The sequence below is a fragment of the Chrysoperla carnea genome, chromosome 1, assembly GCF_905475395.1.
Source record: "Chrysoperla carnea chromosome 1, inChrCarn1.1, whole genome shotgun sequence".
In the NCBI taxonomy this organism is placed as follows: Eukaryota; Metazoa; Arthropoda; class Insecta; order Neuroptera; family Chrysopidae; genus Chrysoperla; species Chrysoperla carnea.
This window is the reverse complement of record NC_058337.1, coordinates 98,259,854-98,275,594: the sequence shown is the minus strand read 5'-3', so window position 1 is coordinate 98,275,594 and position 15,741 is coordinate 98,259,854. Positions and strand designations below refer to the sequence as shown.

General features: G+C 27.8%; 1 protein-coding gene across 1 annotated transcript in view; it reads right to left on the bottom strand.

The window, feature by feature from the left end:
- Positions 1 to 15,741, bottom strand: part of LOC123292551 (homeobox protein aristaless-like) — a 234,767-nt gene that overhangs the window by 39,911 nt on the left and 179,115 nt on the right. Inside the window, exon 2 of the mRNA XM_044873267.1 lies at positions 7,202 to 7,748. Coding sequence (XP_044729202.1) covers positions 7,202 to 7,748 — 547 coding nt within the window. The remainder of the gene's footprint in view (positions 1 to 7,201; positions 7,749 to 15,741) is intronic.

The following is a 15,741-nucleotide window of genomic DNA, read 5'->3' as shown; positions in this document are numbered from 1 at the left end:
TGTATATTATTATAATTATTATAAACATTTATTTTTAGTTTAATAATAACATATTAGTAATAACTTCCAATATCTGATGATATAAAGGTATCACTTTTTTTATTTAAAATTGTAATTATCTATCTTATATTATATTGAACAACAGCATTTATTAAAAAATAAATAATAATCGGAAGGCGTTTATTAAAAGAAAATGAAATTTTTCTGTGTTCGTAATTTTTATTTATTTTTAGAGTGTCGTTTTCTAGATGAACGGTAGGTGTATATAGATAGACACAAAATAACACACATTAAAAAATATCAGTTAATGAGAAATGGTAGGTAAGTAACCTGGTGGTATAAATTTTAACTACTCAAAACGGGCCAGCTTTTGTTTTAAATTGTACGAAATATTATGGACAGTTGGCGGATTTGCAACTCTCAGATAATTGATAAATTGCAAGCATATGTAATGTCATCCTACTACTCAAAACGGGCCAGTTTCTCCTTTTAACTAGTACGAATTATTATCTCCAGATAGCGGGGTTGCAATACCTAGTTATCTAATCATGATGGACATGAAGAAAATGTAACATCTGCCCGAAACAAAAAAGAAACATTTTTTTAATGAAAAGTCCTATACATGTTATATTGTTTCTACGATATCCTAATATATTTTGACCGAAGCAGCTGTTTGGTTATAAATCAGATTAATCTGATATTATTGATATTTACTTGACCAGAAGCAGAAAGTTTTTTGGCAGCGAAAACATGTTTTTAGGCTACGATAACGGTTGCTATTTGTGCTAATATAACACGAAATCTTAAAAGTCCAATAGAGGTTTGATAAGACAAACGTATCTGTATTAATAAACTTGTATAATTAAAAATTAATTATTTTGTTTTATGCGTATATTTTATAATGAATAGTACCTACACAGAAATATTAACTTTGTCATGTGAAAGTATATGATAATTAAATAATTTACTTATAATCTATCTTGTAAATTAATTTCAGAGAATATTATTAATTATATGTAAAAGCGTACGCTATAATACACGTATGAAGACTCCCTTTATGGTATTTTTATCCCCGACTAAAAAGAGGGTTGTTATAAGTTTAACGTCTCTGTGTATCTGTGTGTCAGTCTGTGGTATCTTTTATTCTAAATGGATTAAACGGTTTTGATTTTTACTGATTTGAAAGGTAATTTATTCCAGAGTATACGAGCAATGTTTCAACAGTTGAGTTAAGGGTTCCGTACCCGATAACAACTAGAAAAGAGGTGATTATCTTCTAACAAATGAGCAGATTTTCTTGAAACTAAAAACTTCTAAAGCTAAGAACACTCTCGTTCAAATTACGATCCACAAACGAATCAATCAGACCTGTTGGTTTTTCTTAGCCTGGTCTGATTGATTCGTGATTCTATCTTGGGGTTTCATTAAATTTTTAAATATAATATTATTTACTGTTCTTAGTTATATTCCCCCAAAAATATAGATGAACTCGACGGGTGGGGGTGAGTTGAAAAACTGTTTCATAACCCCTGGATATATTTGTTGTTAGTTCAAATAAATGAAATTTGATATGTAGGGTTTATTACTAGTCAGATCTTTTTTGACTTTTTTTATAGATTTGAACTTCTGTACATCCTCTTCAAAGCTAGGCAATGAATTGAAGAAGAAGGAAATGTATTGGATGAATTCAAATTAATCACCAGGCACTTCCAAACAAATCAGGAAATGGTTGTATAGAATTCGGTCAGGTTGCGGTTTGCTTATTACCTAACTTGTTGGTGAATCTTTTCATATTTTTTCGAGAGTATAGTTTAAAAAAATGAAATAAATTGTGTTGTAAAACTTTTGATACTTTTAACTTTTCAATTAATCTTACCTAAATAAATGATAAATAATAATTTACTTTTGAATATATATAACAGTTATTATAATTAATCAATCAATTAATCATATTTTTCAATAACAAAGAAAATTTGTTTATTGAATATTAAATATTTCGGCATACAAACAAAACGCAAATAATTATATTGGCCTCAAAAAGTTAAAAAAAAAATTAAATAGCTACAAATGATTAATGTATTTTATGCTCAATTGTTTTATTAATTAACTAAAAAAACTGATCTGAATTTATCTGTGTGTATCTATCTTTTGGTCTTAATATGGCCGTCATTAGTATCTATATGTATGTATGTAATAATGTTTAAGTATAATTTATGATGATTAATTTGGTAATTAGTATGAAAATGAACTGTATTTTTAAGCATTTATTAAATATCTTTTTTTTTATTATTTAAACTTAGTTATAAGTTATATGGACTAAAACGAAGGCATCAGTAATACTCATTCATTTTATCTAAATAGATGTTCAATATAAGGTGTGTTTATAGAAATTAGGCATTGTATAAGCCATCGTTTTCTACAAACGAATTGTATCTGTACATACACATCGACGCACATATGTGAAATTAGTTTGGGGGAAGGGTTGTCAAAAAACATACAACCAAAGGCTCCAATGCCAAAACAGTACTGAATGTGACACCACGAGGAGAAGAAGAATGTCAAAAATAAATTGGTGGGACGAAGAAGAAAAAGTACATTAGTACTGGTTAATTTAGACGGTATTCTTTCAAACTTTGAAAAAAAAAAACCTTAAGATGATAAAACATCCGCTAGACGAATCGTCTTATACGAGAAGTGAAGTTGAGATGCTCGTTTTCAGAGCACACAAAGAGATTCAAGCGTTGACAAACAAATAGATACGATAAGTGAACTGTTTTAGTAAGCAAACTTTTGAGTAAGGGAACATATTCCTCGCCTTTTACCGTTAAAGATTTTTAGGGCCCACAGTCACACGAATGTAATTTTTTTCAACATGTTATAAATGAAATTTAGAAACAAATAACCACAGAAACCAAATGGGTGCAAATTAGTTACAACTTAAATCTCAGTCGTATGTAGGGCTTAACGGTTTTTCTCAGTTTCTTGAACTATACACAAAATATAATTTTAAACGTCTATGTCAAATTAATTTCATGCCATTGCTAAATATTTTATTTAGGTAATAATTGATAAGACCCCGCTGTGCGATTACACACACTGTAAATACCACAAAACAATAAGTGATTTTTAAAAGTGGAAGAACAAAAAATTGACTTATGCCCTTAAGGGATTTTTATGGATATTTGAGTGTGTGTTTTTTATGTGTGTATATACTTTATAATTTTGTTATTAATATAATACAGATGTTCTTGAAATTAACTAGATGGCGTGTTAATTGGTTTTATTTTTTCTAAACAGCAACATTGTTAGATTGTATGAGAACTGAATTAGATAATTTGTCGATTATTTTGTAGGTAGTTTCTTTTAATTTTTATGGATAATTTCCATTATCCATTATAAAGTAGGTATTGGTATTTTTTTTTGCCGATATAAATTATAATGTTTTTATTTTGCTAAAGATGAAAACGTTGTCACGTTGGGTGGGGGAAGTACTATATTACAATAATTTGCTAAATTTTTCATTATAAACTACTGATCTACTTAAAAAGCTGGATGCTAAATGGCGTCACAGAAAGCTTCGGGAATAGAAGCTATGTCAAGTTAATTATGCACGCAAATGTATATGCACATACATTTTAAACGTATTTTTTTCGCGCATACTTAACTGGCTACTAATACTGAGACATCGACCAAAGCTAAATGTATAGAGCATCCACTATCCAGTATTTATTACAGATCAGTGTTATAAACAGATAATTATAATTGATCTAATAATGCTAAAAAATAAATTATTTTTTTTATAAAGAAAAACATCTCAGCTAATTAATTTCTTAAGTGAATTTTTTTACTTTAAAACTGTACAAATTAAATCTGTTCATTAAATAATAATAAAAAAAAACAAACAAACTAAAATCACAAAATAAATCAGAATTACAAATTAAAACAAGTTCTACTGATAATTACTTAATGTTAAAATAATTTATGTATTATTTTTTTATAAATACACACACAAATAATAATTAAATACTTTTTAAATACCTGGTACACGGTAAGAAAACAATGACATATTAATGATGTGTTTATCTTTTATTATTGTTTATGTTATTGTTATTTATAAAATCATAAAACAAAAAAAGTTTTTCATTCTTTTGTTTTTCTGCTTTATATTAGAATGGATCAAAATGGCGCAAATGTTTGTAATTGGAAGATATTTAATCATTCTCAACTTCGTTAAAGTTTTTGTCGGAAAAGCAATATGTCTAGGTTTTTTATTATTAGGTTGAAATCTATGTAAGAATGGAATGATTATTTTCATTTTAGTTTCTACCCATTTCCAAATATATTTGTTGGTGGAGGTGCAAAAAAGAAATACTTTTAGATAGCGTAAGCAGTGCATGGTTTTTAGTCATAAATTAACAAGAGAAAACAAACAATTGACTGAGTTTACTGTTGGAATACTATGTATAGATAGTGTTAATTACGCAATCGTTAGTTTTAGAGTATCGTAATCGTTAGAGTATCTCTATTCTCACTTCCTGAGCAGACGTATCAATAAACAAACAAAAACATATAAAATAAATGTATACTTGATACAATACAGTACAAGTAAAATGTTCTAACTTAATTTTTGCCGTCACGGGTAAACATTGATGTTTACAAAAAATGTTTTAATCTAAAGTTGTTTATTATATATAAGGAACAAGGAACATTTTTTACAATTATTTTTTTTAAATCTATAACGGTTTACAAGATATAACATACCCATGTTGCTCATTTACGAACTCAAACTCACTTTTTTCGTCCTGAACACGTTCTTAAAATTTCGCTTGATATCTCTTTTCGATTTATAATGCCGACAGACAGATGGACAGACTGACAGACCGAAAATGGTCTAATTATGCGATTTTATGAACAGCTATACCAACATTTTGTTCGTTCCATCAATAAGTGTTACAAATTTGGGACCAAACTTAGTATACCTTGATATATTTCATGTATACTAAGTGTAGGTATTATAAAAAATAACAAATAATTTCAATAGTAGAATAATGTTTTAAAAAAGGTAGGGTGACCAAGCTGTGGTGACCAATCGATATCTGTTGAATTTTAAAACAAAATTTAAATTAGAGACCACCCGACGCTTAATAATATTATATTTAATTTTACAAGCGAGAATCGGGAACTGTTTTTTAAATAAATTGAATATTTAAATTCAATTTACAAACTGTTTGCGCAACTTTTATCCGTTCTACACCAACACTAAAACGATAATTCTTTTGTTTCTATATCATATTATATGTTATTGTTAATTAAATTCAAATGTTTTGTTTTGAAAAAACTAAATTCTATGAAATAATTTTATTAACATTTAGTTTAATTTTTTTTATTATTATTATTTAATGTTTTGATGCTCTGTTTTTTTAATAATGAAATATTATGTATTAAAATTTCATTATCTTTTGTTGTTCATCTATCTATGTGATGGCTCTCTGACAAACTGGAAAATTAATTATGTTAAATTAATTTTATATAATTTAAATAATTAATTAAAGGTATTTGAACTACCTATATTAATATAATGTATACTAGCTATATCTATACTAATATACCCATATGAAGAGCACTAAATATTATACTTAGGTAATAGTAAAATAATAAATTAGTTTTTTAATTTTAATGTTACTTAATTATTTTAACATTAAAACTATTTACATTTTTTTAATTCTTCATTTTTTTTTTATCTTTAGAATTTATGAATTGTTTTTTTTGTTTATCGATTAATTTTATTATACTAAACTGAACGTATTCTTTTTATAGAGTTACATTGGAATAGTATTTTAAATTACTTCCAAATATGCCTTTTTTTTTGTTTCCTTTAAAGTTTTCAAAAGTAAATGGTACCATTACTTAATAAATGAATATTTTTAGACCATGAAAGTCGGGCCCGATCCAGAAGAAGGCGAGCGGCAAAAAATGTGGGGTGGCAAATTCTTAAAATGTGATATACAGTAAAACCAGGCCTATTCCGAAAACTGGGATTGTATGGAAAAATTCAATCTGTGCTTTTTAAAGTTGAAATATGTTTGAAACTCGAAAAATATTTTTTATCGATAAAATTGCTTCAAGCGAAAAATGTTGGGTGTGTAGGCGCCCATCTTACGCAAACTTTTAACTTGACCTAGGTTTTCAAGTTCAATGAAAAGCTCACTCTACTTCATACCTGGAAATCGATAGGAACATTTTAAATTAGAAAGTTGTCATAGATTGTAAAAGTAACATTTCAAAACATTTTTCCGCAAACCGAATAGTTTAGGCAAAAACGGATTGAAAAGTTTTACCCAAACAAGTTTTTTTGTTACAAAATTGTTTTTTTGTATATAATTGTTTCTGCGAAATCTTAGCACTCTTCGAAAAAAATTTTCCAATAAATCCAATAAAAGTGGCTTGTTTTTCTATAAAGATCATTTTAGTTCAAATTGAATGAACAAACGCACAAAAAGCTATACTTTTGCTATCAATTATTGTCTAAACTATTCGGCTTACAAAAAAAATTTTCAAACAAAAAATGTTTGCGCATTTATAAAGAACAACTTTCTTATTTAAAGCGTTAATCTAACATTTGTGAGTTAGAAATCAGAGTGAGGTTTTAATTTAACCTGAAAACTCAGATCGAATTTGATGCCGGTATAAATTTTTTCCTTTGAAACTAATATTTTTCGTTTTTCAGCCTTCTTCGATGAAATTTATTTATCCAGTTTCAAGCATATGTCAACTTAAAAATACACCCTGTATATGGTATGAGTTTAAATGGTAGCAATTATTATTTTTACCCAGAGCGGCTAAATAGCTAGATCGAGACCTACATGAGAGCATAATAATGAAGCGAAATTTCCATGATTCTTTTTGTCTACCTTTTTGAGGATTGACCTTTCAGAGTTCTGATTGACTGTCAATAGGTCGAGAAAGTCTGCAAACGAATCTGCTCGTAAATGTGCAGACTCTGTACCTAATACAAACAAAAATAGATAGTCATTCCTAGTACTAATGCTTAGTATAAATACTAAACAGTATAGTAAATAACTATGTTTCATACAAAAAATTATAGAAATATAGACATATATGAGTAATTTTGACAGTTCTAAGCTGTTTTCGAGTGATAAACATATATCTATTATAATTGTAAAGAAACGATTTAGCTTACCTTGTAAAAACATCAGGATAATGTGTCCTTGAGAATGCTTTTTCTAATTCTTCTAATTGAAAACTAGTGAATGTCGTTCGATAACGACGTTGTTTACGTTTCGGTGTGAATTCATCAACATCAGCTTCACTTGCATTATCATCTGATATACTACCAGCGGATGTAGTAGTTGTACCACCACCACCTCCCATACCAGCACCACCAGGTCCGTTACTAGCACCCCCAGTGCTTCCACCACTCATACCAATTAATGTACCACCTTCAGGCTTTGGTGAACCTTCACTAACAACACCCATTGTTATATTATTATTATTTACACTATTGTTATGATTCACACTATTATTATTGTTATAATTGTTATGATTATTTGGGGATCCTTGTTGCTGATGGTGGTGATTTAATAAGTGGTGAGCTGAATTTTGTTGTTGTTGTTGTTGTTGATGTAATTGTTGTAAATGTTGTTGAATTTGATGAGTTGTAAAAGTGTTTTGTAGATGCTGTTGAGCTTGCGCCAAAGATTCAGGCGTTAATGTATGCCTTGGTGATTCTGAAAAAATAGAAAAAATTTATTCAACATTTGTTTTTTAAATTTAGGTGATATTTAACACTAAAAAGTACAAAATAAATGGATACTAATATGTATGGATTGCAATTATGACTTACATTGAAAATTTAATATTATTGTCTCACAAATTTAAATTAATAATTATGATAATTTATTTTTGATAGTTTAATTAATTAGTATTTTTCGATAGTTTTAATTTGACATTTTCTATTACATTAACATGTAAAGAACTGCAAATGAGTCATATCAGCGTCATTTATCGCCAAAATTTTTCACTGGAAGCGCTGGCATCGATTTTATTGTCCCTACCATAACTACGCACAAAACGAATAATAGTGTAGTTAACTTTCAACAGGTTATTAAAAAATACTTTTGACATAAAACAAAGAAATAAAAACGAAGTAAAAACATAATTTCCATAGATAACAATAATTTGAAATGAATCTGATAATAAATAATACATACCAAGCAGCGAATAATTAACAACATTTTTTTTTAAATATATAAAAAATATATTCATAACACTTCATTTTTTTGCTTGTATACATAAAATTAAAAAAATTAGTATTCTAATGAATAACCAACTCAATTTTAATTTAAGCAAAACAATAAAATGATTAGAATTGAATAGTTGTATAGTTCTGATGAAAAGTTCATTTTAAGAACATCATATGGGTGCTTGAATACATTGAAAACAAGTGAAAACAAACAATTGACAGAATTAATTGCTGAAATACCATGTGTAGACAGTGTTGATTACTCTCAGTGTCACATTAGACATACTTTCATATGACACATTCATATAAATAATATTCCCATATAATACATACTATACAATTTGCGTCCTCACGGGTAAACAGTGATGTTTACGAAAAAATGTTTCAAACAAAAATTGTTGTTTTTTATAAGGAACATTTATTACATTTAAACTTTTGTTCTCTCTCTAAAGGTATACAAGATGGGTTTTACGGACCAAACTCTACACGCTTTAAGAATTTTAGTTTGATATCTCTGTTAATTTTTGAGTTATCGTGATGACAGACGGATAGACGACAGACGACAGACGATACACAGACAGACGGACAACCGGAAGTGATTTTTTAAACACCTATAGCAAAATTTTGTTGGTAGCATTAATTTGTTTAAGTGTTACAAACTTTGGACTAAACTTAGTATACCTTGATATATATTACATATATACATGGTATAATAATTATAAATTAGTATCTAAGTATTATACATATTTAGAGCTAACTAACAGTAGCAGTTAGCAGACAGCTTAGCTATTTTGTATAAATAAGTTGAATGACTATTTGTTTATAATAATTCTTTTTACAAGTTTTATTTTTATATTTTTTGTAAAATGTTTGTAATATTAAGATTCTAATCGCAACATAACTTAAAAAATTAATTCACTCACATTAAACATAAATTTATTTAAATAGGATATATTTTATAATATTATATTAAATTAATCTATTGCATTATTTATAATAGGTAAGATTGTCTATTTTTTACCATTTTAAGTGTAATATAAACACCCGGTTTTTATACATACATACATACATACATACTACTTAGTTAGTACTTGATACTTACCACGAACACCTGAATATAATATTACCTATGCACATATATTTGTCCATGTACAGGGAGTACCATTTATCAGTGATAACAAATATCGATAATTTTTTTCGCATTTCTTAACAAAATTGAAAACACAATAAAAGAGGAAAAATTAAAACCGGCCAAAATACGGATTATTTATGCATTTCAAACTATCAATTAGAGAGAATGTTAATCAGAGAGAACGGGCATTATATTTGACGAAATATACTATGTTTGGCATAAGAAATTCATGCTAAATTTTGTTTCGCTAGAAAGAGATACAAGCAAATCTTTGATGATTTTTATCTTAGTTGTTCTTATAGTTATTCGAAAAATAATTTTTTCTTATACATTGGGTGCGTTAAAGTCAAAGAACGCAAAAAGATTTTCATTACCTTCTAATGAAAAATGGGCAGCCCATGATAACTCAATCCATTATACGTACGACTAAATAGTTATTTGCAAAGTGTCTTTTTTAACTTGAAAGCATTCCGCAAGATTAAATAGGAAAATAGCTTTTTGTGATACTGTTTCTAACCTACTCTAAAATTTTTTCTGAATCATTATGACCGATAGGTCTCACGACCACAAACATTTTTAACTAGTTCTTTTAGAGCTAGGGACGATCAAAGCTACGAATATATTATACATTTAGTATATGACTAGGAAAATGGCTGTCTGTGTAACTTTTTCAAACCGCCCCCAAAATGTTCTTCAGATCGTTCTCATCAAAATCTCTCATGGCGACAAAATTTTTTAACGTGTAGTTTTCGAGCTATGGGCGATCAAAGCTATACATGTATTATATTTATAGTACCTACATGACTAGGAAAATGGTTTTCTATGAAAATTTTCCAAACCAACCTTAAAATCTCCCTTGGACCATTATGATCAAAAGCTGTTACGGTCACAAAGTTTTTTAACGGGTACTTTTCGAGCTACGGGCAATCAAAGCATTTTCAAAAACAACCTCAAAATGCTTCTTGGACCATTCTGATCAAAAGCTGTTAATTTTTTAACGGGTAGTTTTCGAGCTACGGTCTATATTACTACAATGTATGTGTGGCTATGATCACCTCAAGCTCTAAAACTACCATTTTGAGAGCTGTTGATCAGAACGATCCAAAAAACATTTTGGGGGTGGTTTGGAAAAGTTTCACAGAAAGCCATTTTCCTAGTCATATACTAAAACTATAATATATTCGGAGTTTTGGTCGCCCGTAGCTCGAAAACTACTCGTTCAAAATTTTTGTAGCCGTGTAAGATTTTGATCAGAATGATCCAAAGAACATTTTAGGGTGGGTTATAAAAAATGCATTTCTTAGAAAGTCATTTTCCTATCTAATATTGAGGGATTCTATGTCAGGTCTGACTGTTGGTATATTATTTGTAAAATGATTCCATCAATTCTTACCAATTCACCCTGTACTAAAGATTGAAGTCATTGCACATAAAACTGGTATTCCTATATAGAAATATATCTTCCTTTATTTAACGCTTATAAAAACGTATGCATGTTGTCATTTCTCTTTCTAATACTTAAGGTAAGTCAAGTTAAGTTTGATGAATGTATGAGTGATATTTAATTTAATTTAATTTTTGTTGTTGTGTCCATGTTATGTTGTTGATGTATGTTATAAGTGTAATTTAATGGAATAAAATTGACTTCAATAAATTTACCTTTTATACTTTTTACATATGACTTTTTTTTTTACATGATAAATTAATTAAATAAATTCCTTGAGTAATTAGTGGTGTTGTTTGGTGTCATTAAAATATACTTAAATATTATAATGTGCACCCCATTTTTAATTCTAAGTTATCGTTATGTTTAGATACCGTAAAACAAAACTTTTTACTTATTTATATTTGTTTCTTTTAAAGTTCTGTTCGTTAAAAAGTTGTTATTTTTAGGATTTTTAATTATACATGAGGTTAGCTTGAGGCTATGATTTCTTTTTCGTAGGGATTAAAAGAGATAATTTCACAAACGGGTAGTAGACCGTGAGACAGAAAGGATGCTTTTTTAAATGATTAACTTGAGTGGCTTCCCTTTGGCGAGTGTAGCACGAATTTTTCGAAAGCACTACGTTTTCAAATGATTATGATAATATATTTAGCATATTTAGCATATCGGTGTGAAAAGACACAACATTAAATTTGTTGGGCACCTCAAAAATTTGATAGACTTAATAATTATTAAACAATCCAAAAATGTGAATCATGTATGTATTCAAAAACAAAAATAATTTTAGTAGGGCATGTTCGAGGTGGTAGACAAGCTCATCGTTGCATTATTGTATAATAATGAATAATGTTATCAAGTGTTTACAAATTTTTTTTCAGATTACACGTTTTTTTCAGATTAATAGCTTTAATATGACGTGTAATGATCATGTTCATTAGACTCGCCACAAGTAACTCACGGAGTCTCAAACACGTGATAACACAAAATAACAAAGCACTCTTTTTGTCGCACGGTCTACAGCCGAACTCTCCTGACATATTGAACAGAAAAAGATAATAAGGTCATACCGCCATTTAGTATCATTATCTCCATAATACTAAGTGCGTGTATTTTAAAATAAAAAAAATTGACACTTGGCAATACCAAAAATTTCCACTTTTTACCTAATCAGTACCTAATCGTTTGACGGATGTAAAACGTTTATTGACTTTTTTAAGATTTCCGAGCCATAATGTCACAAAAATCAATCCTCATCGTCGCTAAAACTCTTAAATAGAATTCAGAAAAACAAAATAACAAAATTGAAAATTATTTTTAATATATGTCAAATAATCATGTTTTTTTAAGTTTTGATAATTCAAAACAGTTTGATTATTTTATTTGCAAAATTTGACAAATATTTAGAAATTAAAAAATAAAGATAAGACAATTTTGTTTTCTTCGAAACAAAAAATACCAGAAATTGGTATTTTATATCGAACACTTAAATGTCAGTTGATGTTGTTTAACGACGATGTGGGTTCCTATAAAAAACGCTAAATAGAGCATCTCTTAGCAGGAAAATATTAAAAGTTTTAGCTACATTTTAGAAAGTAGCTTCCGAACAAAAATCAAAATCCCATATTTTAAGATCTATTAACTTTATGGTTAGGGGCAAATAATATTTAAACTGGGCTCCTATATTACTGTCTGTAGATATGAGTTTTCATCTAAGTAATTTTATATAAATACGTACGTATTGAAGTTATTATTAATAATTTTAATTACCAATATTAATTTAAAACTATCTATATACAGATAATACACGTTGTGAAAACTTGTTCTACAACCTAGCTAAACTGAAATTAATAATTGTAGTTTATTAAAATAAGTCAATAATATTAATTATAAATGCAAAAATTTATTAAAATAATATTTAATAAATTAATAACATACATACATCATAAAAATTAATCAAGTGGCCATCAAAACTGAATCGTATAGGAACTATGTAACATATAACTTGTATACATGTAAATACCTTTGTGTGATAAATATCAAGAAAGAAGTCTTTTTTTAAAAATTTCGATTTTCTATCTTTTGAGGGTTTATTTTTGTTCTATGTGCCTAACTTAGTTGCTTCTAAAATTTTTTAAACATTTACTAAAGATAATTCTCCTCCAAAATTATTGGCTTATTACCCATTCTATACCTACGATACACATAGCTATACAACTACACTGGATACAAGTAAGTTTTTCACTCTAAATGTAATATTTATTATAATATTTTAGGGAAACTAAACGGTGAAAGTCGCCCTATTAGCTCAGTTGGTAAAGGCGTAACCACTTCCGTCGCAACAAAATTAATTTAGTTAATAGTTGTGATGGGCTGGTGTAGTGCATGGTATATGCATGAAGGAGGTGCACTCAGTCTCTGCAATTGAGGAGCTGATAAATGAAATTATCAGCGGACAGCTGGTAAAACACATATATGGTATCACAATGGACTCTATAGCCAAAGTGTGTCCTTCGTGGACAGCCAATATAACCGAACCTAACCTAACCTAAACGATGAATAATTTAATTTTTAGTTTTAATGATTCTAAATATAATATTCTTTCAAATATTATAATTTTGTGAAAACGGTAAGAAAAACTATTGCCATTTTTACATGCTTCTCTTATGCTACGTGTGTTAAAAATATCATTCTTAATTGCAATTATCTTATTTTATTCGGGGTAAATTGTTTTAAAATTTTAACAGCGTGTATATTAGTCTTTTAATTACTTATATTAAAAGTTTAGAAGAATTATTAAGATTTTGCTTAAATGATCCAACTACCTTAATTTAATCTTTATATTGGCCATGACAACGTCTTTTGATAAAAAAAAGAAGGAATTATTTAATAGCATTCTCCTGTTTCTGTTTATTTCGCGTCAACTATATTAAAAAGAAGAATAAGAATTAATTATGATAGTTATTCAATTCACAGACTTACAATACAAAACGAGAATAGTTTAAACTTTTATAAAATTTGTGTTTAGAACTTATTGTCCGATCATTTAAAAAAATAAATAAATGAAATTTCAAAAGTAGGCATATTTAACATTAGTCTTATGCGAAAACGATAGATGGATGATATGTTTTCCTAGATTTCACCAAAACTAGTCGTGAAAACTAAAAAAAACCTATTTAAATTTAAGTTTAAAAGTCGGGCACAAAAAAAAACCCTTCTGCCCGACTAATTAAGGATGTATGATCACGGTAATGGAGATAAGACGAAAAGTCAGATACAAAAATACAATTTTTCGATATCTGAAATATTTTTCAAAATATCGAAAGTTGAAAATTTTGCTTCATTATTTAGCTTTCGATATTTTTCGAAAACCAAGGCAGATATCGAAAAATTATATTATTATTTTTGTCTATATTCAGGAAATTATAACAAAATTCATCAAGTTGCAAATTAGCTACAAATAACTTCAACCACAGGTCTAAATTTGCCTTGGCCCTCGTACTAACTTAATTATATACAGAATGAAAATTGTTATAAAAAAAATATATATTTGACCGGTTTGGAATATGAACGCAGACTGAATTTATAGCGTTTAGAAAGGACATTTTCCGCGACTAACACAAAATTCCCACCCCAAAAGTTCGAAAAACGCAATCCGTTTTCTCATCAAAGTTTGTAAGTCTATGAGTGTCTTCTATGCAAAAAAAGGCTTACCTATATAGTTCTACTTTAACATGATTAAGTTATTTATTAATTCGCATTTATAAAATATAATTAAGTAGTGTTTTCTTGTCTTAAGTAACTTTTTTTTTTTACAAACAATGTTGTATACTTAGTCTTCATACTTCATAATTATCATTTGTTACTTTATATTTTTAATTGTTTATTAAATTTATTTGCAAAAACAATTTAATTTATTTATCTCAATAATAATAATAATAATGTAATAAAAAAAATTTAATAAACTTATTAACAGCAATTCTAACATTACAGTGTAAAACTAAAGTTGACTTTAGATGACATTAATTATATAGATTATTCAATATAATTAGTATCGTTGAAATTAGTATTATCTGTTATTTTTATCGTAATTATTATTATTATACTTTTATGTATTAAAGAAATAATTATTATTAATTTTTACAATAAATTATTAATTAAGGTTGATCGGATAGTACCTCGCGTAAATAAATCACCACATTTTTTAAACCGAAATGCAAAATTTTTGACTGTTAATTAATCATTTAAATTTTGATATCACCACCAAGAGTATATGTTGTTAAACAAACGCGAAAAATTATAAAAATTTGCCCAAAATTGTTTGTTCTTGCATCATATTTTGATGAAAAACTTTAAACGTTGATGCCTCAGAAAATATAATGGAGCAGAAGCTATAGAGCAATAAATTAAGAGAATTTAGCTGTTTGTTTATATTTCGGACAGTACCTCGAAGTGATATCTAATCTAAGTAATTATTTAATTACTTAAAAAAATAGGTTAATCATTTTTTTTTTATATTTTTCAAGTATGGTGGGCGAAAATTTTCGTGAATTTTTATCTTTCTAATTCAGATATTTACAAAATTCTTCGTCCTAGACTATACGATATTTAATTTATAAAAGTAGAAGTTTTTTAATCTATGATGATAAAAACGAATGAAAATTCGAAGAACGATGTCTTCATTCTTCAATTATCACCCTAATGCGGTATTGAACAATTTTCCCACGCATACTGAGTGAGAAAAGTACTTCTTACCTCACGGGCGTAGATAAACAAAATATCAAGACACCACTTACATAATAAAATCATTAGTCACTGAACATTTATTTTATTCACTAAAACACAACCCATTGTCGCCGTATCCTTGGTAATTGTTTTCAAAATATTTAACACTAAAATTCA